Source organism: Boleophthalmus pectinirostris, unplaced genomic scaffold (assembly GCF_026225935.1).
Source record: "Boleophthalmus pectinirostris isolate CB_2022bp ecotype Guang Dong unplaced genomic scaffold, ASM2622593v1 HiC_scaffold_14, whole genome shotgun sequence".
Classification (NCBI taxonomy): domain Eukaryota; kingdom Metazoa; phylum Chordata; class Actinopteri; order Gobiiformes; family Gobiidae; genus Boleophthalmus; species Boleophthalmus pectinirostris.
The window spans coordinates 25,749,699-25,775,531 of NW_026571047.1; the positions used below are offsets into that span (position 1 = coordinate 25,749,699).

Genomic DNA, 25,833 nt, shown 5'->3' on the forward strand with positions numbered 1-25,833 from the left:
GAAATAATCTATGACAGTGTTTCCCAAACTTTTTTTCTGGGGACCCATATTTTAAAAGTCACAAAACAAACCCAAATCAATAGACATTATTCGTAAATCACAAAATAAAGGTGGATTTGACCTTTACTGAACATTAATGAGGATATTTTATTGTTGACTGAGTGATCGTGTCTCTAAACAATTAGTATTACTCAAGTTTTAAACAATGAAAACAGTAAATGAAGCAGCAATAAAAGGATCCATAAGTCGCCCATTTGCACATTAAATATAGCCAGTTTCTTTTTCTTTTCAACATTCAATTAAACCAGCAATATTGGAAAAAAAATATATATATACAAAAAGATTAGGAATTATACAAAACATGTCTTAATATTTCAACATTTCTAATCAGATAGGTGGGCCTGTCTGGGGCGCAGGAGGAGAGCGCAGCAGCAGATCAGGCGCAATTTTCAGTCTGTTTCTGTGCTTTGTCTTCATTTTTGTGAGCACAGAAAATCCCAATTCACACATGTATGTAGTAGTGAAAGGAATAAACGTAGAAATACTGGCCCTACTGAGGACATTCATACTGAGGATATTCTGACGAAATGCTTCTCCCGAATAACGATAATATATTCGCTGACTCACTCGCTCTCTTATGTGTCAGAACTGTATATTTCAGACCGACATGCAGATTGTGACAAGACAAACCAAAACAAAATCTCGTGCAACCCGCCTGAGGATTGCGACCCAGACTTTGGGAAACAATGATCTCTGACATTATAATTGTATAACTGTATAATCTATAACGTTATAAAACTTTTCAGACCTTAAAATAACTGTACATCTAAACCAAGATCAAACTGGCAAACAGCTTAAATTGTGTTTTTTTTGAGTAGTTTATTCTGTTGTTTGCTGAAATTTCACTAAAATATACTATATGTTTTCATTTTAAAACAGGATTCCCATAAATACAGTGTATAATCTCACAACACCTAGACCAGAACCACTAATAGGTCTGTTACCATAACAAATGTTGAAGCACTTCATCTCGCTACAGAGAAATATTGTGATAAACTGTAATACTGAAACTACTTAATAACTTACACAAAGCAAAATAATCGCAGTAATCACATTTTTAAATAAACTGTATCATTAAACGGTCTAAGCAGCGACCAATAAACAGCACAATGAGCTAAAAATGAACAACAGAAGATATTTATTGTGCTCTATACAGCTAAAATCTTAAATTAGTAAATAAAAATGGCAAAAATCCCCATCCCTATCGCAAAGAAAATGTACAAATGGTAAATACTGAGTTCCAAAAATGCTGTATATTGTTCCAGCTTTTGTATACTTGAATGATAATTTGATATAGTAATTATCCTGACAGGCCTAACCACTAATCAATGACACCGGTTTATTATTTTATACTTTGGGTAAGATGCAATAATGTTCTAAATGAAATGAAAATTGCAGTTCTGATTTTCTGTCTGAATTGGTGAGTGGGTGTAATAAAGACTTTTCAATGTGTTGCTATTGTCTGTGTGTATTGTTAGTTCTTATATTGCTTCGTTTAGAAAAGAGAGCAGAGAAAGAGCAGAGAGAGAGGAGAAAAAGAGACTGACGAGAGCGAGAGGATTCGTTTATAATAGTCAAATTTAATGGACATACCAGTAGAGCTGTGATCCACAACACCAAGTGCCCGGGATCGTACGAGTTGGTGAGATACCGAGGAGCCACCATTCGACTGACGCCAACCGGGAGATTTAGACTGCGAAGGATTCTCGTAAAAATCTGAATATAACAAAAAAATTGAATTACACTCAACTAAAAAACACACCAGCAATACTTAAAAGGTACTAAATTATGCGAAACTGTCTATTACCTCAGCAAAAACAACCTGGAGCTGTGTTTTGTTTCATTCACACATCTTTATTATTAATTAGTCTACTAGGGATGGGCATGATTAGTCGATTAATCGATAATTGATCATTAAGAATTTCATCGATTACATTAATTTTAATCAACAATCCGAATGTAGGTTGCTGTGCGTAGTGTGACCAAACAGGGGTCCAGACATGTGTCTCTCTGCACTCCGAAGGAGCGAGACACAAACAGTCAGTCAGTCTGCAACGTACCGAAGCACAAACGCGTATTTAACGATGATTTGTACAAGAAATTCCACGCTTTCCGTTCCAGTCGGGAAAAGTGTGAGGCCATGTGCACAGTGTATAAAGCAGCACATATGTTTCGGTGTCCAGTGGGAAAAAGTTTTGCCAGGTGAGAGTCGCGCAATGTCGATGACGAGTCCCCACCTCCCTCCCCCCGTACGGTGTCCTGGTTTTGACAAACGCAAATATGGTCACACTAACCTGTATTCCACTGAATCATGTCCTTTAATCCAACAGAAGTTGAACCGCATCAGTGCACCAGAGCTGTGTTTTTATCTTCGCTGAGTTTATGCAAATTAGCGATGCGGTTTTAAGTTTAGTTTCTGTGAAAGTTGCGCAAAACTGAATTAAACACATTATAATCTAAAACGGGCTTGATGTGGCTCTAGAGTCGTTACAGTTTATATGTTGTAAATTAGAATTTATTTATGCAGATTACTAGTGCAGATAGTAATAATAATGATGATCATTTTAATATAAAAACGTTAATGATTAATTGATAATCGATCGTTAATTCTTCCGACGATCGATTAAGAAAATTTCATCGAATGCCCATCCCTATAGTCTACATCTTCAAAGGTCAAAATGCTCTGTTCCACCTTGTGATGTCATGTAGAGGTAGTTTTCAAGTTGCCTTTTACCTGTTCTATCCTATACTAGGATTGACAATTTCATGTTTTAAATCATCCTAATGATTCTAGTGAAGGTGTATGGAGTTTAAAAACACATTGGAGAACTTCCTGTATTACCACATGACATCACAAGGTGGTACAGTGTTTTCTGTTTGAGAGAAGAACTCAGCCTAAATAAGCAAGGTTTTGTGTGTTAAACATGTGCGAATGAAACAAAACTCAACTCCAGGTCTGTTTGTGATGAGGAAACAACATTATAACGTAGATTAAAAACAGCATAATATTGGCCCTTTAACCAGTATCCAAACACTCACTGTGGGGATATGGGGGGTCCAGTCCACAAACCCGATGTTGTCATTGGCGAGACGAGCAAACAGGTTCACAAGATGCTGTAAGACACACAAACTATTATGAAACAAGTGTCTTTTTGTAAGTTATAAGCAGATAGGAAAAAGACACAAAAAAAACTTGGAAATCCTCTTTTAGTTAAAATGGCTACATTACAGAATTATTCCTAGTTAAGGTGAAAACTACTACTGCTGCTACCTAGCGCTGGAAAATATATACATTTTGTTTTAATTTTGCAAGTTTTGTTGAAGTTATGGACAATTTAAACTTTTTTCTCTTGTTCTTTTTTTTAATCACCAAATGAAGCAAAAGGAACTGATAAAAACTACTACTATTAGTACTACTGCTATAGCTACTACTATGACTACTACGACTACTACTACTGCTGTTGCTGCTACTACTGCAACTATTAATGTTACTACTACTGTTACTGCTACTCCTACTGCTGCTACTCCTCCTACTGCTATTTCTACTCCTACTCCTGCTACTACTACTACTACTCCTACTACTACTGCTACTGCTACTTCTAATACTCCTACTACTGCTTCTGCTACTTCTGGTAGTATTACTGTTACTACTACTGTTACTGCTACTTGTACTATTACTCCTACTACTCCTACTACTGCTACTACTACTACTCCTACTACTACTGCTACTGCTACTTCTGGTAGTATTACTGTTACTACTACTGTTACTGCTACTTGTACTATTACTCCTACTACTCCTACTACTGCTACTACTACTCCTCCCACTACTCCTACTATTACTGCTGCTCTTACTTCTGCAACTATTACTGTTGCTACTACTTCTACTACTCCTACTCCTATTACTACTGCTAATACTTCTGCTGCTATTACTGTTACTACTACTGTTACTGCTACTACTGCTACTACTCCTACTATTATTGTACTACTACTGTTACTGCTGCTACTGCTACTGTTACTACTACAGGCAGCTACTACTACTACGAGAAGTGTAACTACTACTACTACCACTACCAGAAGTACTACTAGATACTACCAGAAGAACTACTGTCTTTACTACTACCTAGTTTGCCACAAGAGCATAAAAGAAGAAGCCGTTTTGTCTTGTGGGATGAAGTGCAGAGACAGACTAAATGGAAAATCTTATCTGAACACGAAGAGGACACGGCCAATAACATGAACCACTTTTCAACTTCTCTGTCACGGCTTCAATGAAATGTTAGAAAATGTGTCAGGGCAAAATGTAACACCGCTTTAGTATTGTCTCAAAGAATTCCGAAACTCTGGAAATATAATTAATGTGGAATTATGTGAACAATAATATGACGAAAAAAAACTAAGAATATGAAAAAAACCAAGACGGATCACTTCACGTTCAAGTTATTTAGCGTTGGGATAGACAAAAAAAAAGAAAGGACAGATGTTATCGATTTGTCTGGAATGTTTCACAGTATGGTATTAAACATTTTTATCTCCGTGGAGACCAAACCAGACCAAATTACATGTCAGATCTGTGAAAAGGCAACCCCGCTCACAGTCAGAATTCCTGTTTTCTGTGTATTTTTGAGCTATAAAACCACTTGTAATTGAATAAATGTAAGGTAGAGCTGATTAATGTCATACTGTGGAACATTCCAGGCAGAACAATGACATATCCATAAAAAAAATACAGCGGAAATGTTACACGATGCACCTTTAAAAGAAACCGTATTGATTCTTGCTACATAACAGCTACTCGTTGTGGTTTTAGTTACTTACCCCTTCCCAACTGGGCTGATTTTGCACCGACAACCACAGATTCATTAATTCATCAAACCACAATCTGAAAAAAGAAAAAAAAAATAACACATTTAAAACTGTGCAACATACAATAACATATAGACATGACAAAAGCAGAGGTGACTGTATCCAAGTTAATTTTATTTTAGGTGGTTGCAAGAATACATTTGCAATTGTATTTTTAGTTAGAAATATTATCTTGGTGGTATTTTGTGTGAAAAGTTTGAGAACCACTGATTTCACTACAAGTTCTTTGCTGCTCAAAACCACCGTAAAAACATGCATTATTATTGTGAGTGGGGTTGCCTCTTCACGGACCTAAGCTGTAACTTGGTTTAGTGGCTCTTCCTGCTTGTGTCCATGGAAATATCTTACGGCCGCCACTTGGGGTATGTAAAAATATTGAAATATCGATATATCGTATCGTTTAATGGGATGATACAGTATCAATATCGTGGGCTATCGAGAGTATTTTTTGGTACATTTTACTACATTATTTTGTTACAGCGCTACAGTTTTGTTGCTTGTTTAGTGGAAAGAAACTTATTTTTGCAACGCATTTGACATTTTTACTGTTTTGATGATTAAAATGGTTGTGTTTTGTATTCACTTTGCACAAGAAGTGGTTTAACAAAGACTTTTGGTATCACAGCCATGATTTTTTTATTGAACCGTATCAAATCGATTTGAAATATATCATATCAAATCAAAAGTTCACTGTAGTATTGACATAGTACTGACTATGTATCGAGGTATGCATCATATCTGCAACTTCAGTGTTTCCCGCAACACTTTATAGTTAAGACGGCCGCCTTGACCACATCCCTCCAAACCACGTGAATCCTCGCAAAACTAATGTCGCCGCACTGAATTTCCGCACAACCCTCGCTCCTCACTTCTTCTCCGTGCACGAAATCTGTTCTGCTTCTCTACTATTCTGCTTCTCTAACAGTCTAGACAAAGCAATAACATCTCCATGGCAGATCCTCCACCAAAAAGTTACATAATGCTTCTTTAAACACATCCAGTAATAACATAGAACTGCTAAAACTCATACCTCATGTATTTCAGAACATATTTGTGTAGATCTAAACTGCTAAGATGAGATATTTAGTTATTTGCAGAGGAAATAATATTAAAGCAAACAACAACCGTTCATTATATGTAATTTATATTTTATGGCAATTAATCTGTCATGGTTTACACTGATACAAGTCTTAAAAGTTCAATATTACACCAAAAATGTCTCTTGAGAAAATGATGTTACCACCTTAAAAATCTCACCTGGAGTTTTGTTTCATTTGCACATGTTTAACACAAGAGTAACACTTTATTATTAGTCCGTCTACATCCCCAAAGCACAAAACGCTCTGTTCCACCTTGTAATGTCGTGTAGAGGTAGTGTTCAAGTTAACATCTCCTTTTAGCTTTTGTTCATTAGAGAATGGGCAATTCCAGGGCTGTAATTACCCAAATGATTCTAGTGAAGGTGTAAGGAGCACTTCCTGTATTACCACAAGGAGCGTTTTCCGTTTAACCTCAGCCTAAATACGCAGGGTTTGTGTGTTAAACATGTGTGAATGAAACAAAACACAACTCCTGGTTTGCTTGTGATAAGGAAATTTTAATATAGACCATAAAATGTTTTAATATGAGCCCCGAGACAATTTCCCCCTCATCAAATCTGCAACACAGCCTCTTTCTTCGTCTCTTTCCTGTAGGTTTTCAAAAAAATGAAATGGAATAATGCAGTATAAAGATGATGTATTGTGGAAGGTTCAGAGAAATTGCTGATGAGCCCAACAGTGGACCCAGACAAATGGGTTTTTGAAAGAGCAAATATAGTGAAGAATGCACTAGCGCTCACAAGACACTGAGAGCCAAATCACAATGGTACAAAAGAGTTCCAGGAAAGAGAAATACTATTACGATCTAAAGCCCCCAACACAGCTAACATTTGATTTTCTCTATTTTTCTGTCATCTCTTGGTCATGGTTAGAGTCTGTTAGAGGTTTAGACTGACAAAATAACACATTCAGAACTCATTGATTTTAGGAGCAACATAAAATTCGATCACTTATTTACAGCTCTACTTAAAAAGCGCTGTATCTCATTTTTACTGTCCTGAAAATGTGAAAAACAGAACTAGTTTGGAGAGGTCCACAGCTATTCCTCACTTACCTTATGCATTCGGAGCATCATAATTAATCATTGTGATGGTTTTGAAACTGCTTTTCACAACTCTCAGAGACCGGAGTGTGATGTTAAAGCAAACAACTAGCATGCTAACGTGCATTTCCTGATTATCAACCAAAAAAATGCTCTTAAAATACTCAAACAAGTTAGCAGTTATAGCGTAAAAGTCCCAATTACATAATCAATCATAGCAATTTTTCTCAGTGATATACTTTTATATATATTACCGTATTTTTCTGACTATAAGTAACATTTTTTTTCCATGGTTTGGGTGGTCTTCGCGACTTATACTTCGGTGCGACTTATATGTTAAAATTTTCACACTGACAGCTGCGAGAGGATGCTCTAGGCTTGTGTACTCCTGTTCCACTGTCACTTCACTCTACTGCACATGTCGACTGCAGAAGAAAGACAAAGAGCCTCTGTCCTGTCTGGTATCATGTCAGTCGATCAAACATAAAGTTGATCGAGCAAACAAAGACAACAGAAACCATCCTGTCGGGATTCAAAAAGGCCGGAAAAATTCTAACTGGAACTGATGCAGAGTCTGATGACAGCTACACAGTCTGTTTAACTCCGGAGGTCGCGGAGTTGCTCAGAAGTGACACCGAGGATGAAGAATTGAATGGATTTAGTGATTTGGAGTGAGATGGAGAGTTTGTTAAACTTGTTCTGTTCTGTTGTTTATAATTATCTGAAGATCTGTTCATATGTGATGTTAACAGCCTGTTGTTCTCTGTTCTATTGTTATTACTATAACTTGACTTTTAAGATGAAATGTCAGTTCCTGGTCTCTGATTGTATAAAATTAATTTCCCCCAAAAAGTGCGACTTATAGACTGGTGCGACTTAGTCCAAAAAATACAGTATATTTCTGGGAATATTTCTAAGCTCTCCCATCCACACACCACATTCATGACAAACATTCATAGGGTGAGGTGTCTTGAATGTTCCACAGTGTGACATTAAACTTTTCCATCTTTATTTATTTATTCATTTACAGGTGATTTTATTTCTTTAAAATAAAAACCTGCTCAGATTTTACCAATAACTGGGCTTGCTGGCATCACATGTTTGTCTCCATGGAGATAGGTGAGCATAAAGTCATACTGTGGAGCATTCAAGGCAAATAATAACATTCCATGGAGGCCGTCCACCAGCAAAGTTACACAAAACACCTTTAAATGTTCTTTGTCAATCATGTCATAGAAATCTCCAGACTTTCAAACACATTCACCTGCTGTAATAACAAATAGTCACATTATTCAATCATTCTACACACACTTCAATGCCAAGTCTGAGGAAGCCAAAGTTTGATGAAAAAAAAAAAGAAAAAAGTTTAATTCTAGTCTCAGGTGCTAAAGCTCTCCTGCTATAAGGTTGGATTTTAAACGACACTTTCTTACGGCGGTGCCATTTTGACGAGGCACAGACAGGTCACAAATGCCAACCCAATCACCTTATGAAAATAGGAATTGATTAAAACTGAAAAGAACAAGCTTTAGTTCCCAAAGTGCTTTACCTTTCCAGCGTGAATCAACAAACAGGGAATTCTTTAAGCTTAAATTACATGAGTCATTTTTATTTTTTGTGTTGGCATTGGCAGCTTAAAGGACCCGTACCCCATTTTTCTCCCATTTACTTGAGCAAAAAAACACTCTTGGCACTCTTGAGCTCAAAGTATGTCTGCTGCTGTCTGCATCTAATTAACTGTCGGGTAATCAGGAAGTGCACACTTAGCATACTAGTTGATATTAACTTCACTGTGAGTGCAAAACTCTGACTATAACCTCATATCAGTGAATAATTAGGATATTCTGAATGCATAAAGTAAGTGAGGAATAATTTTGGACCCCTGCGAACAGTTCAAAATGAACGAGTTGTGTTTTTCCTATACCGTATTTTCCGCACCATTGGGCACACTCTTAAGCCTCCAACCCCATCAAAAAACTACTGCGCGTCCCACTATGCAAAGCGCCCTATACACGAATCCACTCGAGTGTCCCAGTACGACTTCAGTAAACTACAAAGCCGCAACACCCGCAGCGCACGCAAACACACACGGAGCAGACAGCGACCGCGCAGCGAAAAACACCCACAGTCACACTCATCACTCCACGCGGACGAGGAACGGAACAAAGGAACGAACCGAAAAAGCGAGTGCAATGTGCCACTTCTAGACACAACTGAACAACTGAGTCACTGCGAACACGCCGACAATCCAGCGATCCCAGACAGCACCCTCCCTACACGCCACAACTGAACAAAGCCCAGAGTCACCGCGAACGCCACAAACAAAGTCCCACTGACCCATCCAATTGTTGTGTTTCGTTTAAAGTCCGGAGCGGTTTATTTGTGAAAAAAGTTCAAAAATAGACCATTTTATGATAGTGCGCCTTATAATCCACAGCGCCCTATAGTGCAGAAAATACGGTATTCATCTAAAGAAATTCTTTAGATGATAAAAACATGTGCTGCCAATCGATGGGTCGGCAAAAAAGGGGGCATGGCAAAAGCTCTCAAAAGTATTACGTATCTCTATGTATCTGACACAAACTGCACTCAAAAGACCAAACCTGCAGGGGAAGTTCATGCAAAAACTATTTATGCAGAAAAAGGTACTAGGACACAATGTACTTATATATAAAGGCAGTCTAAACTTTTGAATCATGAATATAATCTGAGTTGTTACACCGTATAATCTTTTTCTCACACTTTCTCACTACTTTTTTCTCACACTTTGAACCCTGTGGTTTAAAAAACAATGTGGCTAATTTATGGACGTATTATTTGTTTTTGAATACAACCGATGCGTGCAGCCCGGGTGTAGAAAGCGGCATTGTCTGTGCGATTAACATGAATATGTGACACTCATTAGCAATTAAACAGTTTATCAGCATGTAAGAAAATAAGTTATGATGCTAAATGAACATTAGTGAGTGGGATACGTCTTAATGACTCATATGCGTTAAATGCAGGTGAGCACGTAAATGACGAGTTGAAATGTCTCAAACTTAGGTTAGGTTTATATGATGACAATCTGAACAGAAGACAGGGTGGCGCCTCGTTTTCATGTTTTATTCTGGGTTTAGACGAGTGTTTTCAGGAGGAAAATCTGAGTGCAGACGGTGACGCAAAAGTGTGTGGAATTCGATTGGATATGTTTGTACTTAATGCAACAAGGGCGTCTTTGGACATACAGAAGTTTTCATGCCATGCATTTACAGCAGTTACTCCTTCCACAAAGTTGTCCCACCATCGACTGGTTCTCCCAGGTCTCGTCCATAACCATCTGACTCGCCCGTGACGAACTGGTGCATCCAGAATTTGACAGAGGTGATGGCAGATCCTTCTCTGTTCACTAAAAGTATCTCTGCAGATTCTGTACTTTTGTTGGGATGCCTCCTGTAAGTTAATTAGAGCAGCTTGAAGGTCCGACGCATGGAAATGATCCGACAAGTTTATTTCTGTGTACTGTATGTATGTGATGTAAACGTGTACGCGACATGAGCAGATCTGACCAGAGTTTTGCGTCTTGGGCCATTTGTATTTGTTGCGGCGTTTGCGTTTGCTGTGACCCCTCTCGGTTTCCGTATATATCTTCAACTAACTCACTCTACTACTACTAACTTCTCCTTTCTGCTGTTCCCATATACTAGCACATATCCAGTATCTATCTACCTTAAAATAAATCCTTATAATCTAAATATATAATGATAAAAACAATAAAATCAGGTAGAGCACCTTCAAGCTCTATGAACAAAGTATTTTTAAGTATTGTGTGGACTCACTGGAAGCCCTGGCAGTGCTCCTCTGTGGGCATAATGGTGGGTAAGAATAACTCCATGTTGCTGATGGCTTTCTGCATGACACCGTCAAACACGCACAGCTGGGGGCGCCACTCGTCCAGCATCTCCTGAGTGGAAGAGGCAGGGAAATATCTAGAGAGAGAAAAAAGAGAAGGAGTAGGGTAAAATAAGGCAAGGAGAATAATAAAGGCAAGGAGAAAGAAGGGAGAGGGAATGGAGGGAGAGATGGAAAAAAGATGGAGCAGAAGAGGAGAGAAGTGATAGAGAGAAAGAACAGGTGAGAGATGAGAGGAGACAAGAGTCAAAACCTGTACCTTATTGAAATGCGAAATACAACTTAAGAAAACATCAAAGTAAAGGGATTATTCAAACAAATGACACGATCACAGGGACTTACAGACGGCAGCTTTTAACGAGAGCCTTCAGAATGTGGTCCACTGAGCTGCAAAACACAGAGTCGGTTTAGAAAAGACGGGTTTACGCAGGAATTACAAGTTATTTTTTGAATTATAAGCAGTAAGGAAAATGTTGTGCAAGACCATTTACAACGTCTGAATATAACTGGACAGAATGTGTATTTGTAATATTTGAAACGTGATAACAAAAGTCAAGATACCAAATCTGTACCAGGTCTAAACCAGGTCTGAACCAGGTCTGAACCAGGTCTAAAACAGGTCTAAAACAGGTCTAAACCAGGTCTGAACAGGACTAAACCAGGTCTGAACCAGGACTAAACCAGGTCTGAACCAGGACTAAACCAGGTCTAAACCAGGTCTAAACCAGGTCTAAACCAGGACTAAACCAGGTCTAAACCAGGTCTAAACCAGGTCTAAACCAGGACTGAAACCAGGTCTGAACCAGGCCTGAACCAGGACTAAACCAGGACTAAACTAGTTCCCGGTCTCAGTCCTGGTCCTTGGTTCTAGTGGAGCATCCACCAGCTGCTTGTCTCCATGGAGATGTTATTGTTTGGTCTAGAATGTTCCACAGTATAGATTAAACCCGTCTATCACATGGGAGACGAGCAGGATACAGCACAACACCACATTACAGCTCAGATCTGTGGAGAGTCACCTTTATACACAGGAGAAATTTTTGTATTTTTAAGCAACAGAAACGCCCGTAACGAATAAATGCTAGATATATATGTTTAATGTCATATTATGGAACATTCCGGGCAAAGTAATAACATCTCCATGGAGACAAGCAGGTAGTGGACCCTCTACCGGGAAAGTTACGCAGTGCAAAGAATATACTATTTTGTGCTGAAAATGACATTGTGTTGTTTAATAAAAAAGCATGTTAATAATTGTGGAATTTAAATCAGTTTTGGGTATCAAGCTTTTTTCATTTTTATCAAAACTGAACTGCAAATTTTAGTTTTGTAGCACGTCTGGATGGTACTGAAACACATGTGCCTCTTAAAACGTCATGTGTCATTCAAACTTACAGATGTGCATTAGTCTTCTCAACATACTAACTTTTGATGCAACTACTATCCACTAACGAAAAAACTTATACACCATGTTGTCTTATACTAGCTTTGATACACAGTACATAGAAATCTGTAATTTAAGTACCTGCTCATTTGAGTATCTATAATCTTTAGTAGTTTTAGTATAGATTTTTTGAAGTAACGTGCTTGTGTATAAAAATGACTTGTTTACACACAAACCCGACTGCATTTTCATATTGTGAAAATGAAAGTCTTACTTGGGGAACCAGATGAGCCCGAGGTGCTCCGTTTTGGAGTAGACCACCTTCTCGTAAAGGTCGTACAGCGGTCTCCATGGCAACTGCAGGTCATCCCGGGACAGCAGCTCCTTCTTCCTGTTTCAGAGAGAGAGAGAGAAAAGGAGAAAGAGAGAGGAGAGAGAAGAGAAGAGGAAGACGAAGGAGAGAGAGACAAGAAAAAGACGAGACGAGAGAAGGATGGAGTATAGAGGGAGAGAGAAGAAGAAAGAAAGAGAAAGAGAGAGAGAGGAGAAACAGAGAGTGTTAATTAACAAATGTCCGTCCACTTAATGAGCGTTGCTATGGCTTCAGGCGAGTCTGACAATGTTTAAAAACTGCTAATTAAAAATCAAAGTGTAATTTGAATTCTACAGTCAGTGAACTCTACCGAAGCGGAAAAGCTTCTAAAAAATGCTGTGTTGTGTTACATTACTGCTGCACCACCCCAAAAAGAGACCTTTACTTTTTAAATCTAAAATATTACTGGTATCAGGAAGGCACTGAACAGTTTACTCAATATTGAAATTATCATTTGGTCGCAATTAGCAATTCCCCAAGTCCCAAAGGTGTGTCCCCTGCATGTGAAGTAGACCAGGGATGCCCAGTCTGTTTTTCAATGAAGGCCACATATCAGACGCAGGGTCAAATGCAGAGGACAACCCTCCCTACAGGGACAATAAAGTTTACCTCAACCTTAACATTAATATAGAAACATATTTGAAGCAGAGGGACACAGAGCGGTGACAGTACAGTGACTCATTCGCATGGGTGAATTTAACAGTTTTGACAGAGCCAATGTACCTTTAATAAGACTTGAAACTTTCATTTACGGCTTGTATCACAATGCAAAGTAATAATGTTGAGGTTGTAGGGGTAGAAATAAAAAATAAATTAATAAAGGTCCTATATGGACTCCTGTGAGCTTTAAGTTATGTTATAATGTTGTTACTAGGGAAATCTCTCAATATGGTATTTTCATGATATACATCCCACGGGACGATATTTATTGCGATATTTTGTAGACGCTAACAAAATGCAACTTTTTCCTTTTAAAACGCCTTGACAAGACTTTTTAATGATTTGTTTTTTCAGTTTTCGATTTTGTGTTTAAATGAATAATGGAAAAAAGATAAGGACCGTTTCCTGACTGTTTCCCGCAACGCCGGACTTTTGCTGAACCAGGACTAAACCAGGTCCGACCAGACCAGAACCAGACCGGGACTGAGACCAGGACTGAGACCGGGACCAGAACCAGGACTGAAACTGGGACTGAGGCTGAGACCGGGACCAGATCAGGACTGAGACCAGGACTGAAGTCGGGACTAAACCATATTAAGACCGGGACTGAGACCGGGACTGAGATCAGGACCAGACCGGGACTGAGACCGGGACCAGACGAGATCAGACCAGGACTGAGACCGGGACCAGACTGGGACTGTGACCTTGACCAGACCGGGACTGAAAACGGTTTAGTCCTGGTTCAGTCCGTTGGCGGCGCAAAGGTCCGGCATCGCAGTTTAAATCATGTAAAAGGGGAAACGACTGTTATCCGTTTATTCCATTTTTCATTTTAACACAAAATCAAAAACTGGAAAAAAAACAAACAAAAACGAATTGTTATCCATTTTTGCATTTTGGTTTTGGAGACAAATAATGAAGATTTTTTTTTTTTTTTTTTATTTTCTTATTTTTGGTTTTACATTGAAAAACAAATGAATAAATGATACATGGATTGTGGAACAGGGTGTTTTTGTTTGAGAGAAGAACACAGCTTAAATATTCAGGGTTTGTGTTTGTTAAACATGTGTGAACTTAAGTTAGCAGTGAAAAGTTCTGCTTGTGATCCCAAATATAAACTCTGCAGCAACACTTGTGAGAAACTACAATGACATATTTTCCTCAAAGTGTAAGAGGGAGGCCAAAAACAGTGTAAAGTCTGTATCCCAATTGAAATCTAATAAATGCAAATGGAAATGGGAGATTGAGTTGGTAATTCCAGTGAGCCCTCAGTCCGATGACAGGCCTCTCAGAGCTGTCCACAAACAGAGCAGTGTTTCATGTGAGAGCACTGAGCCACAGCAGGACTGACACAACACATGATTCATCTGCAGGTGTGGACTGTTTAGGGTCAAAAATATTCCCATCATGCACCGAGAGCGTGGGTCAGTGTGGGTTTTCTGACATAAACTAAACACTGGGGGAAGTTTAGCTTGACTTGGGTTGTTTTGTTTGTATAAGAATCAGTTAGTATCATGCTGGAAGTGAATCATGGTGAAGTAAGGCTCAGTTTTGTGTGATATTGTTATTGTGGGCTGCTGTATCAATATATCAGCAAGAGTATTTTTTGGTTTCTTTAAGCTTTTTTTTTTCAGACTGCATTACAATTTTGTTGCTTATTTAGAGGAAAGAAATTTGTTTATGCAATACACTTGACACCGTTTCACCGTTTGGATGATTAAAATAGATTTATTTCATATTAACTCTGCACAAGAAGTGGTTTAACCCTCTCAGGCTCAAATTAATTTTTAGTATCAGGAAAAATCTGATATTTGGGGAAAATTATAATATGGGGTAGTAATATACAATTCTGACTTTTTTATCCTTTGTAAACAAAAAAAGTATTTTGCACTTCTGGCAGGCCGTTTGCGTGTAGCCATTCTTGCACAGTCTGCATTGCCCACGTTTATCAGCATGGATGGGAGAAAAGGCTCCTGAGTTAAAAAAGCTCATATAATATGGATGTGGAGGAAGTAGGTACTTGGAATTTAGCTGTTGCAAATCTGCAACGCCTGCCTGGAGAGGGTTAACAAAGAAATATTACTAAAAATGTGTTAGTGCTTTAAAAACAGCAACATTTTCACACAGAGTATCGTGCAATATTTAGATTATCACATATATCGTCATATCGTGATAATATCGTCAGTCATGTATTGTGTATTGTATCGAACTGTGAGGGGCCTTGCAAATTCCCTAGCCAGACTGGCACCATCTACTGCCTCCGCTCAATTTCATTTCTCTCCAGCGACTAGGAATCGGAATACTCTAGATTGGTTGCAAGAACTGGGTCCCTTTTGTGGTACAGCACAACAGTAAACAAAGCAGTCGAGATGGATGTAGAGGAAGACAGACATTGAGTGCGTATACATGCACATCAATAACCCGGTTATTAGCCATATCCCGCGTATACAAGATCAAATGGAGTATCCCGGTTTCTTGACATAATCTTACAAATGCACAAGTGCAAAAATTAACTTAAATCAATTTCATAAACCAGGAAAAATACAAACCGTGAGCCCTTTTAACATAAGAAGCTAAGGAGCTACGAGATCTCCCACAATCCACTGTGCAGATCAAACCCAACACATTCTTCATTAAAATCTTCTGCATAAACAAACTCAACTTTACAACATATAAACCAGAACCACTATAGAGCCACATCAGCCCGTTCAATCATATAATTCAGCTCTGATCACATTTGTTTACGTTTTACAGAAACAAACCTTAAGACCGCGTCGCTAATTAGCATAAACTGTTAGTGGTGATAAAAACAGCTCGCTCCTTGTGCCGCTGATGCGACCAGCTTCTTTTGGACTAAATGACACGACTGGTAAGTCTGTTCTGTGCGTATATCGTATAGGAGATAGTTCATGTTTTAGCTCTTCAGCGATCACACGAGTGTAGGTCACACGAGTGCAGGTCATACAAGTGCAGACTGTACAGGTGGAGGTTTAGCGCAGCTCTTAATTTTAAAGTCATATATATTATACCCGGTGTCTAATAACCGGGATACTGCCATAACCGGGATACTGAAACCGGGGTACTGAGTATACATGCACCATCAAGAAACCGGGATACTCAAAAAACCTGATCATAACCGGGTTATTGATGTGCATGTATACGCACTCAATCTGTGTTGGCAACGATTCCCGAAATCAAGGATTTATAGCCAGAACAAAGAGAATATTTGGTGAATTTTATCAAGGGGAAAGACGTTATTGTCCTTCTTCCTACAGGATCTGGGAAAAGCTTAATATACCAGTTTGTCCTGTTAGCGGCACATTACATACGTCACGACCAAATAGCAACGACTGATTAAATTAAAAAAAGTACCCGCCTACCATCGACCTAACAAATCCTAATCCTGCGAGGTCAGACTGATGAATCAGGCTAGCGATTCCCAGCCCTACTATAAAAAGTACAGGAATATAAAGGGTATTCATCAAGTTATGCCATGCACAGAGATGCTGTATTTCTTTATATTTTTTAAGAAATGCAGCATATCTAGTTTGGCTTCAATGTGAATAACAGAAGGCTTATTCCCCTGCTATACTCATGATTCAGCTTTTAGATTAAGATGGGTTTCAAATACTATACCAGCAGCTGCTATTTAATGTTAACAACTTAATTTTATAATTAGCCTTAACTGAACAAATTACTTGAGTTTAAAAACATGATTCCCAGACCAGACTCATATCTATAAAGTCTGAACCCAAATGCAGACCAAACCAAACCAGATTTTATAACAAAGAGCATGAAATGAATGAAAGAGAAGACTGAAATGAGAACTGTTAAACTAATAGAAGTTAAGTTGGTTTACATAAGGAGATTGGATATTTTGTTTTTCAGAAACCTAATACCTAAAATAGTACATTCAGTCTTTTGTAATTTGGTTAATTGCAAATAGGTCTGTCAGAAAAATACAATTTGAAGTGCGAAATATTATTAATGTAAACATAGATATTTTTTCAATATGATAAGATTAAAGCTAACAAAAAAATTCCCAGTAGTAAAAAGAAAATGCCCCCACAATAAACATTGACCCCCAAAAAATATTGTTCCAGCTTTAATATATTGAACGATATATCAGAGTCCTGCACCAGGTTGGGTACCCGCAAATTGTGGCTGTAATGGGCGGGTTTTAAAATTCTGTTTAACAGGGGTGCGGTGCAAAAGTCCGCCATCTCGATCAGTGTTTCTTTTGCTTAATAAATAATCCCTGTATCCCACGTATTTTTGACAGTCGAGTCGCATCTGTGAATTCGCATTCGTAATGAAGAAAGCGTAATAGTTTCATTTCATTTCGTGATTATAATTCTTGATGTCGTAACTTTTCAAATCGTATTCTGATGGATAAACTACACACAACACATTTTATGCGCGATTGGACTCATCCGAGAGTTTACGAATATTTATTTTATGCTCAACTACAGCCAAATATGCACAGATTTCTACCGAATATTTCTCAAAGTTTTCTTACTCCATACTATTGTCTATTCAAACCGCCTATTCAGTCCTCATTTAGCGTCGTTGCTCGTTGAAGCAGATCGAAAAAAATTAAGTGCTTCAGTTAGAATGCTTTAAATTTGTGTGTGATTTATCATGAGCACGGGCGGGTAACGGGTGGAATGTTAACAAGTCCGGGCTGGTGCGGGTTTAACTTTGATATAGTCACGGGTTATAGGTTGTATAGAGTATTTTTAAAGGGAAAAGAAATACAGCGACAGTCCTTTTTCAAATGTTGTGCATGCGTGACACCACCTTCCTCCTCCACTGCCCCCTCAGCAAAAACATCTCCTCTACTCTAGAAATCACGCTTGTTTACAGCCAGTGCGCGTTCAGAATTACTGCTGAAGTGACCTGTCTAGAAATAATTTAGCGACCGACATGTCAGTTTTTAGACCCTTCGTCTGCTTCAGTCACGCAATCGCTGGAAGAGATCTCCAAGAATCACCTCAGTTTGGCTTTGCTCCTTTACTCCTTCTCTTCTTCTTTCAGCGACCTCAAAAACGGACTTCCTTTTGTGGTGAACTGGTCGTGGATTCTCGTCCGCCATTTCAACAAACTTTGTGCGAACTGCGAGGAAGCTACAGTTTAAAAAACCTCTAAGAACCGCTGCATAAACCACATAATCCCTGCGTGCCTGCGAGTCAGTTACACTAGAAACGTAGAGAGATTGATTGACAACCCAACAGAAAATGAGGTAGCCTTGTTATCTATTGGCTGAAGTTTATCTGGCCTCACTATGTCCACAGTTGATAGATTTTCATTTTTTTTTTTTTAGTCAACATAATTACAAGGCTGCTGCATCTCTGTAATGGTATTTTAAAATTTCATTGACAATTTGAAACAAAAACAAATCTTCCATACAACCTTTAATGGGTGGGTGTGGTGCTGTACTGTACGGGTCTCCAAAAATGGACCCGTGCAGGACTGAAGTTGATAGTAATTATAGTAATTAAGCCTGACTGAAACAAATCAAACTGCAATTTCCATCACGCAAATGGACAGAACATAAATTAACAACTGCATAATAAAAAAAAAAAAAAAACTGAACTAAATTGTAGATGAACCAAGTTTCTACAACAGAAATAACAAGAAAACAAGACGGGCATCTGCTGTGTGTCACTGATGTTGTGGGTTGCATTAGGACAAACCCTAAAAGTGAAATTGCCCTTAAAAAGCGATGACTCATGTTTCAGGCTCATATCCCGCCACTCACCTTGTTTTGTTTGAACTCTGCACATATTTTTATGCCTTAAAAACTGGAAAACCTCAACAGAAACTATGACTGCACAGTTTCCTCGGGCTCCGCATTCCTGCTGTCTGCTCCTTTCACATCCATCTAACGACAAGCTACATTTAAACCCTCAACTGGGACTGGGAGAAATAAAGACGAGGCAAAACAATCAGGAAAATGGTGCAGAAAATATAAAAAAGTACTATTGAGACTTCACGCTTGATGTGTTGAGAGTATCAAATTCATCCCCACTGCTTTGGAGAGCAGGCAGTTAATATAAGCTTTAGAACTGATCCTTCCATTTTAATTTAAATCGTAGCGCTCCCGCAAATGACTAGTGCATTAAGATGTTGTTTTCTGATGGATGTGGAAATCATGGTAACAAGTGAAGACAGATGAGCTTGCGTCTGGCGTGCTATTCTCCAGATGCTTCACGAGAGGCAGAACGGATCAAACACACCAGCGCATGGGACCCCCGAAATGGGCCAGTGAGCTTAAAAGGCAATAAATGTATCACTGTTTTAGACTATTTTGTTTGGAGTATTTCATAGTGACTGCGTGCTGTTTTATGAGCGATTTACCAAGCCTATGCACTGCAAGAAGAATCCGGGCTGGGACAAATAATTAGGGATGTAACGATATCCAAATCTCTCGATGCAATAAATATCGTACCGTGAGAATTGTGAAAATATTGTAATATTCTGAGTAGGCTAACAAACGTGTGAATATGCTACTTGAGATGTAAAAATGTTTTATTAACAGCTATTTCATCATGTAGATTGGACTGAAACAGAGCAAAGGATCATGGTATATGTAGTTCTCTCTGTTTTTCAGCCGTTGCTGCATCATTACAACAAATTTAGGTAAAGAAACTTGTCAAAAGTCTCACAAACATATCTTGGGCCATCACAATATAAAGAATAACAATATGATGTCACGATATTATGGTTATTGTTACATCTTTACAAATTAGGGATGGGCATGATTAATCGATTAATCGATAACTGATCATTAAGAATTTCATCGATTACGTTAATTTTAATCGACAAACCGAATGTAGGTTGCTGTGCGTAGCGTGACCAAACAGGGGTCCGTACATGTGTCTCTCTGCACTCAGAAGGAGCGAGACACAAACAGTCGGTCAGCCTGCAGCGTACCGAAGCACAAATGCGTATTTAACGATGACTTGTACAAGAAATTCCACGCTTTCCGTTGCGTTCGGGAGTGTGAGTCCATGTGCACAGTGTACAAAGCAGGAACATATGTTTCAGTGTCCAGTATGAAAAAGTTTTACCAGGTGAGAGTCGCGCAATGTCGATGACGAGTCCCCACCTCCCTCCCCCCGTACGGTTTGTCCTGGTTTTGACAAACGCAAATATGGTCACACTAACCTGTATTCCACTGAGTCATGTCTTTTAATCCTACAGAAGTTGACCGCATCAGCGCACAAGAGCTGTAGTTTTATCTTCGCTGAGTTTATGCAAATTAGCGATGCGGTTTTAAGTTTCGTTTCTGTGAGAGTTGCGCAAAACTTAATTAAACACATTATAACCTCAAACGGATTGATGTGGCTCTAGAGTCGTTACGGTTTATATGTCGTAAAGTTGAATTTATTTATGCAGATTAGTAGTGCAGATAGTAATAATAATGATGATCATTTTAATATAAAAACGTTAATGATTAATCGATAATCGATCGTTAATTCTTCCAACGATCGATTAAGAAAATTTCATCGAATGCCCATCCCTATTACAAATAACTGGATTGAACTGTAGGGTATAAGAGAAAATGGTGCAAAGTGGTGGTTAAACGTCCCAGGTTTGATTATGTGATGAAAGTGTAGTCTAGCCTTCGATATGGCTGGGTATCAAGAAGACGTTGTAGATACAGTGCACTTTTGATTCTGTACAATTCAATACGATATATTTCAAATCAATCCGGTACGGCTCAGTAGAAATCAAAGCTAAATCATGGCTGTGATACTAAAAGTTTCTTCTAAACCACTACCTGTGCAAAGTTAATATAAAATACATCGATGTGTGAATTGTAATCGAAAAATGTAGTGTTGTCACAAAATAATTCAGTAAAATAAACCAAAAATACCCTTGGCAAAATATATGTACAACAGCCCATGATATCAAACTACGACATATCGATATTTCAGTATTTCAGTATTTTTGCACACCCCTAATCTTCGAACTATTCTAACAGCACGTTTTAGATGAATTTTGCAAATGCATTTAAGTATGTAAATTGTTTTATAATTAAAAACATATAATTACAAAACTGAAACACATTCAGGAAAATGAAATACAATTTAGAAACGGAACTGAAAGAACCACATGCATTTCAGAACATGATGTTGTATGTATAGTGATTTACAGGTGCAAGTCTCACAAAGAGCTACACTGTATTATACTAAATTCATTCACTTGCCGATACAATATATATCTCGATACAGTGCACATTCGGTCCAGTACAATATATTTCATATCGATTCAACATGGTTCAATAAAAAATAAAGGCTCTGATACTAAAAGTCTTTGTTAAACCACTTCTTGTGCAAAGTTAATATGAAACACACCCAGTTTAAACATAAAAACAGTGAAAATGTCAAATGTGTCACATAAACAAGTTTCTGTTCTCTAAACACTCAACAAAACTGTAGTTCTGTAACAATTAATTTAGTAAAATAAAACAAAAAATACTCTCGGTGTTTTATCGATTCAGCAGCTCATGATATGTATACTGTATCATCACATTAAACGATGCGATATATTAATATTTCGATATTTTTGGACACCCATAGTGGTACGCAGGTTCTGTAGCCACATCTGCCTGGGGTAGACTGAGGTAAGCGAGGCTGCTAATTTATGCCAACAGCCTAAAAAAGAACCTAACAACACCGAGCACTCATCAAACCGACCCAAACAAGCGCAAAAACAAAAATTTTCCAGCTAATAGTCCTGACCAAGGCACCAAGACTCGCTCAAGATCTGGAGATGGATGCCCCAGCAGCACTGAAGGAGCATGGGTCAAATGCAAAGGACAAATTTCAATGTAGCAACAATAAAGTGTGCCTTAACCGCATTTATGCACTGGCAAGGTGGGTAAAAATACACAAAAATTCATGCAATGGAAGGAGCAGGTTCTGGATGTTTCTACAATTTAAGACTGTACCAACAGAATCAATACAAACACCGACATACTCCATATTTTTGTGGTTTTAGACGGGCTGACATGTGACTGTTGTCGTGATTAAATGGCAGCTTTCCAAATGACGGAGACGAGTAAACAATCTACTTTGAGTCTTCAAGATCTCATTAGAATAAAGACCGCAGTGACACAGGAGAGGCACGAATGTTTACTTTGTTCCTTCTAGGTATTTGTCACTTGCCCGGTCAGCCAAAATGAGTTTCTTCTTTTCTTCTTTTCTTATTCCGTACAAGGCAAATATCTCACACCCTCGCCCTTGGATTTCACAGTGATTTTTATTACATTACTGCCTTTGAGCTTTTTGAATGCAACCCTTCACAATGGAGAATCACAACACAAAGCAACAGTCATACTAATTTTACACCTGGTTTAGTCTTGATCTGCTCGTTGTTGTACTTGAAAGACAAATATTATCAACTGGCACTTGAAAGAAAAGAAAGGAAGTCTGACAGATCCACAGACATATTATAAATGCATGAAAATTATCTGCATCACGTAACAAAAGCCAAATGTTCCTGTTTGTAGCATTTTATTTCACTTACAATAGCAGGTCTGCAGAGGTGAAGAGTTTATTCAGAGCTATTTTATGTCCTGTTTTTTGTCCTGGGGCATCCCAAACACACAAAGCCAATGGGAACAAACTTTAAAGTCCTTTTAGGCAGAATCCTGGGTCTTCCTTGAGGGACATAGAAGTATTATGGATGATCAGGGTTCCCACTCTTCTCAGAATTTCAACTTTTCCATGACTTTTTCATGACCTAAAGATAATTTTCCATGACTTTACGGCACCTACATGTAGAACTGAGCAGACTTTTAGGGCTTAATATGAAATGTTAACTCTTTCCACTCACTTTATGGTTTGGTATTATAGTTTTTTAACATTCAGAATACTCTCAGTGCATTTATTGTTGTCTTTTTTAAACAAAAGACGCAGACTTTCGGAAAAAAATCATAATAGCCTAATGATAACTTAACAGAACGCTGTAGTTGCGTGAAAAAGATTCCATGTCAAATTCCATGACTTTTCCAGGATTTCCATGACCGTGGGATCCCTGGATGATAGAGCTAACTGTATATATTTAAACATAATAAATGTCACTCACAGCTTTAAAGGAAACACTATGTAACTTTCCTGGTGGGGACTCTACCATCTGTTTGTCTCTGTGAAGATGTTATTTCTGTGCCTGCAAAGTCCCACATTATGGCATTATCTATCGAGCATTTACTCATTTAGCGTTTTAATATTCATGTGTTTAAACACATTCTTGCTATGAGCTGGGTTGCCTCTCCACAGATCTGACCTACAACTTGTTCTTCTAGTGTCACCTGTACACAGTGTTGGGGAGTAACAGATTACATGTACTGGAGTTACGTAATCAGAGTACAAATTATGAGTAATTGTATTCGTTACTGTTTCAGTAAGAGGTAATTGGATTACAGTTACTTTGTTGAAATAAATGGATTACATGGCGGTATTTTACTGTTTTCCTATTTTGGGCGAAATTTTTTGGTAATTCTCATTTTTTGGTAATTCCACTCATTGCCAGAAACAAAACTTAGTCTAAACTAGATCTAAACTAGATCTAAACCAGGACTAAACCAGGACTAAAACTAGGACTAAAACCAGGTCTAAACTAGATCTAAACTAGATCTAAACCAGGACTAAAACCAGGTCTAAACTAGATCTAAACCAGGTCCAAACCAGGTCTAAACCAGGTCTAAAACAGGACTAAAACAGGACTAAAACAGGACTAAACCAGGACTAAAACAGGACTAAACCAGGACTAAAACAGGATTTAACAGGACTAACACAGGACTAAACCAGGACTAAAACAGGATTTAACTGGATTTAACAGGACTAAACCAATTCTAAACCAGGTCTAAAACAGGATTTAACAGGACTAAACCAGGACTAAACCAGGACTAAAACAGGATTTAACTGGATTTAACAGGACTAAACCAATTCTAAACCAGGTCTAAAACAGGATTTAACAGGACTAAATCACGCTGCATGGACCGTGTCTCTGTCTCTTCTATCAATAATATTTTTTATACAGTTAAGTAAAGACCGGGCTTTTTATTGTCTTTTAGCAAACAAAACACCTTATATTACGATATCCTGGTCTCTACAGCAAATCAAGTAATCCAAAGTATCCAGATTACATTACTCTCTTTAAGTAATTTAATGGATTACATTACAAACTACATTCTGAGGTATGTAATCTGTAATCTGTAGGGGAATACATTTCAAACGTAACCTTCCCAACACTGCCTGTACGTCTCTCCATGGAGATGTGTATGCGTAATGCCACACTGTGGAACATCCCAGGCAAAGCAATAACAACTCCATGAAGAAAAATGGGCCAATCACTACAAAAGTTACATCCTTTAAGCACAGGTTAATGTTTATTGAGTTCTCATATTGTTTAAAAATATATATATTCTGGGAAACACTGGCATCTCGTGTAACTGAAACTCTTTGCAATGATTTTGAAGAAGAATTTACATTTATATTAGTTTCTATGCCCCCTGCTGGTTAACAGTGGGGCTGTATAATATTGGGAAGAACAAAAAGAAGTAGCCAGTCTTTTTGCTTTCCAGAACTACGCACAAATTGAACCAAACACAACTCAAGGTATGTTATTGATCATTTTAACATGATTGAGAGGTAAAAAATCAGGCTGACTGAATCTTTGAGTGAACTTACTTGAGTAGCTGGATAAGAAGGCGGGCGTAGGTTTGCATCATGTAGGGCTCCAGGTTTGGGAGCGTCACCAACTCGTACAGTAACTTCACAAAGAGGATATGGTCATCTTTACTGAAGCGCCGTCCGTAAAGCTTTAAAAACCTGAAAGAAATACACAGTGATCAGAGAATGAAGCTATTAGGACTGCATGATTAATTGCAATCAAAATCCTCTTCTCTCTGGCATTTAGTACCAGCTAGTCAGGTAATCTTGGTGTTTTTATTGCAGTTTTCACATGGTGTCTGTTTATATGTATATGTACCATATTTTCCGAGGTATGAGACGCGCTCTTAAGCCTCCAACCCCATCAAAAAACAACCGCCCGCCCCACAATCCAGAGCGCCCTATACACGAATCCACTCGGGTGTCTCAGTACGACTTCGGTAAACTACAAAGCCGCAAACATGCACGGAGCAGACAGCGACCGCACAGAGAAAAACACCCACAGACACACTCATCACTCCACGACGATGAGGAACGGAGCGGAGGAACGAACCGAAAAAGCGAGTGCAATGTGCAACTTCTAGACACAACTGAACAACTGAGTCACTGCGAACACGCCGACAATCCAGCGGTCCCAGACAGCACCCTCCCTACACGCCACAACTGAACAAAGCCCAGAGTCACCGTGAACGCCACAAACAAAAACCCACTGACCCATCCAACTGTTGTGTTTCGTTTAAAGTCCGGTGCGGTTTATTTGTGAAAAAAGTTCAAAA

At 38.4% G+C, this 25,833-nt stretch overlaps 1 protein-coding gene across 1 annotated transcript in view; it reads right to left on the minus strand.

The window, feature by feature from the left end:
• psme4b (proteasome activator subunit 4b) overlaps window positions 1-25,833 on the minus strand; it is a 187,974-nt gene that overhangs the window by 148,654 nt on the left and 13,487 nt on the right. The window contains 7 exon segments of the mRNA XM_055149918.1: window positions 1,654-1,776; window positions 3,100-3,174; window positions 4,876-4,939; window positions 10,884-11,033; window positions 11,299-11,343; window positions 12,615-12,731; window positions 25,076-25,216. Coding sequence (XP_055005893.1) covers window positions 1,654-1,776; window positions 3,100-3,174; window positions 4,876-4,939; window positions 10,884-11,033; window positions 11,299-11,343; window positions 12,615-12,731; window positions 25,076-25,216 — 715 coding nt within the window.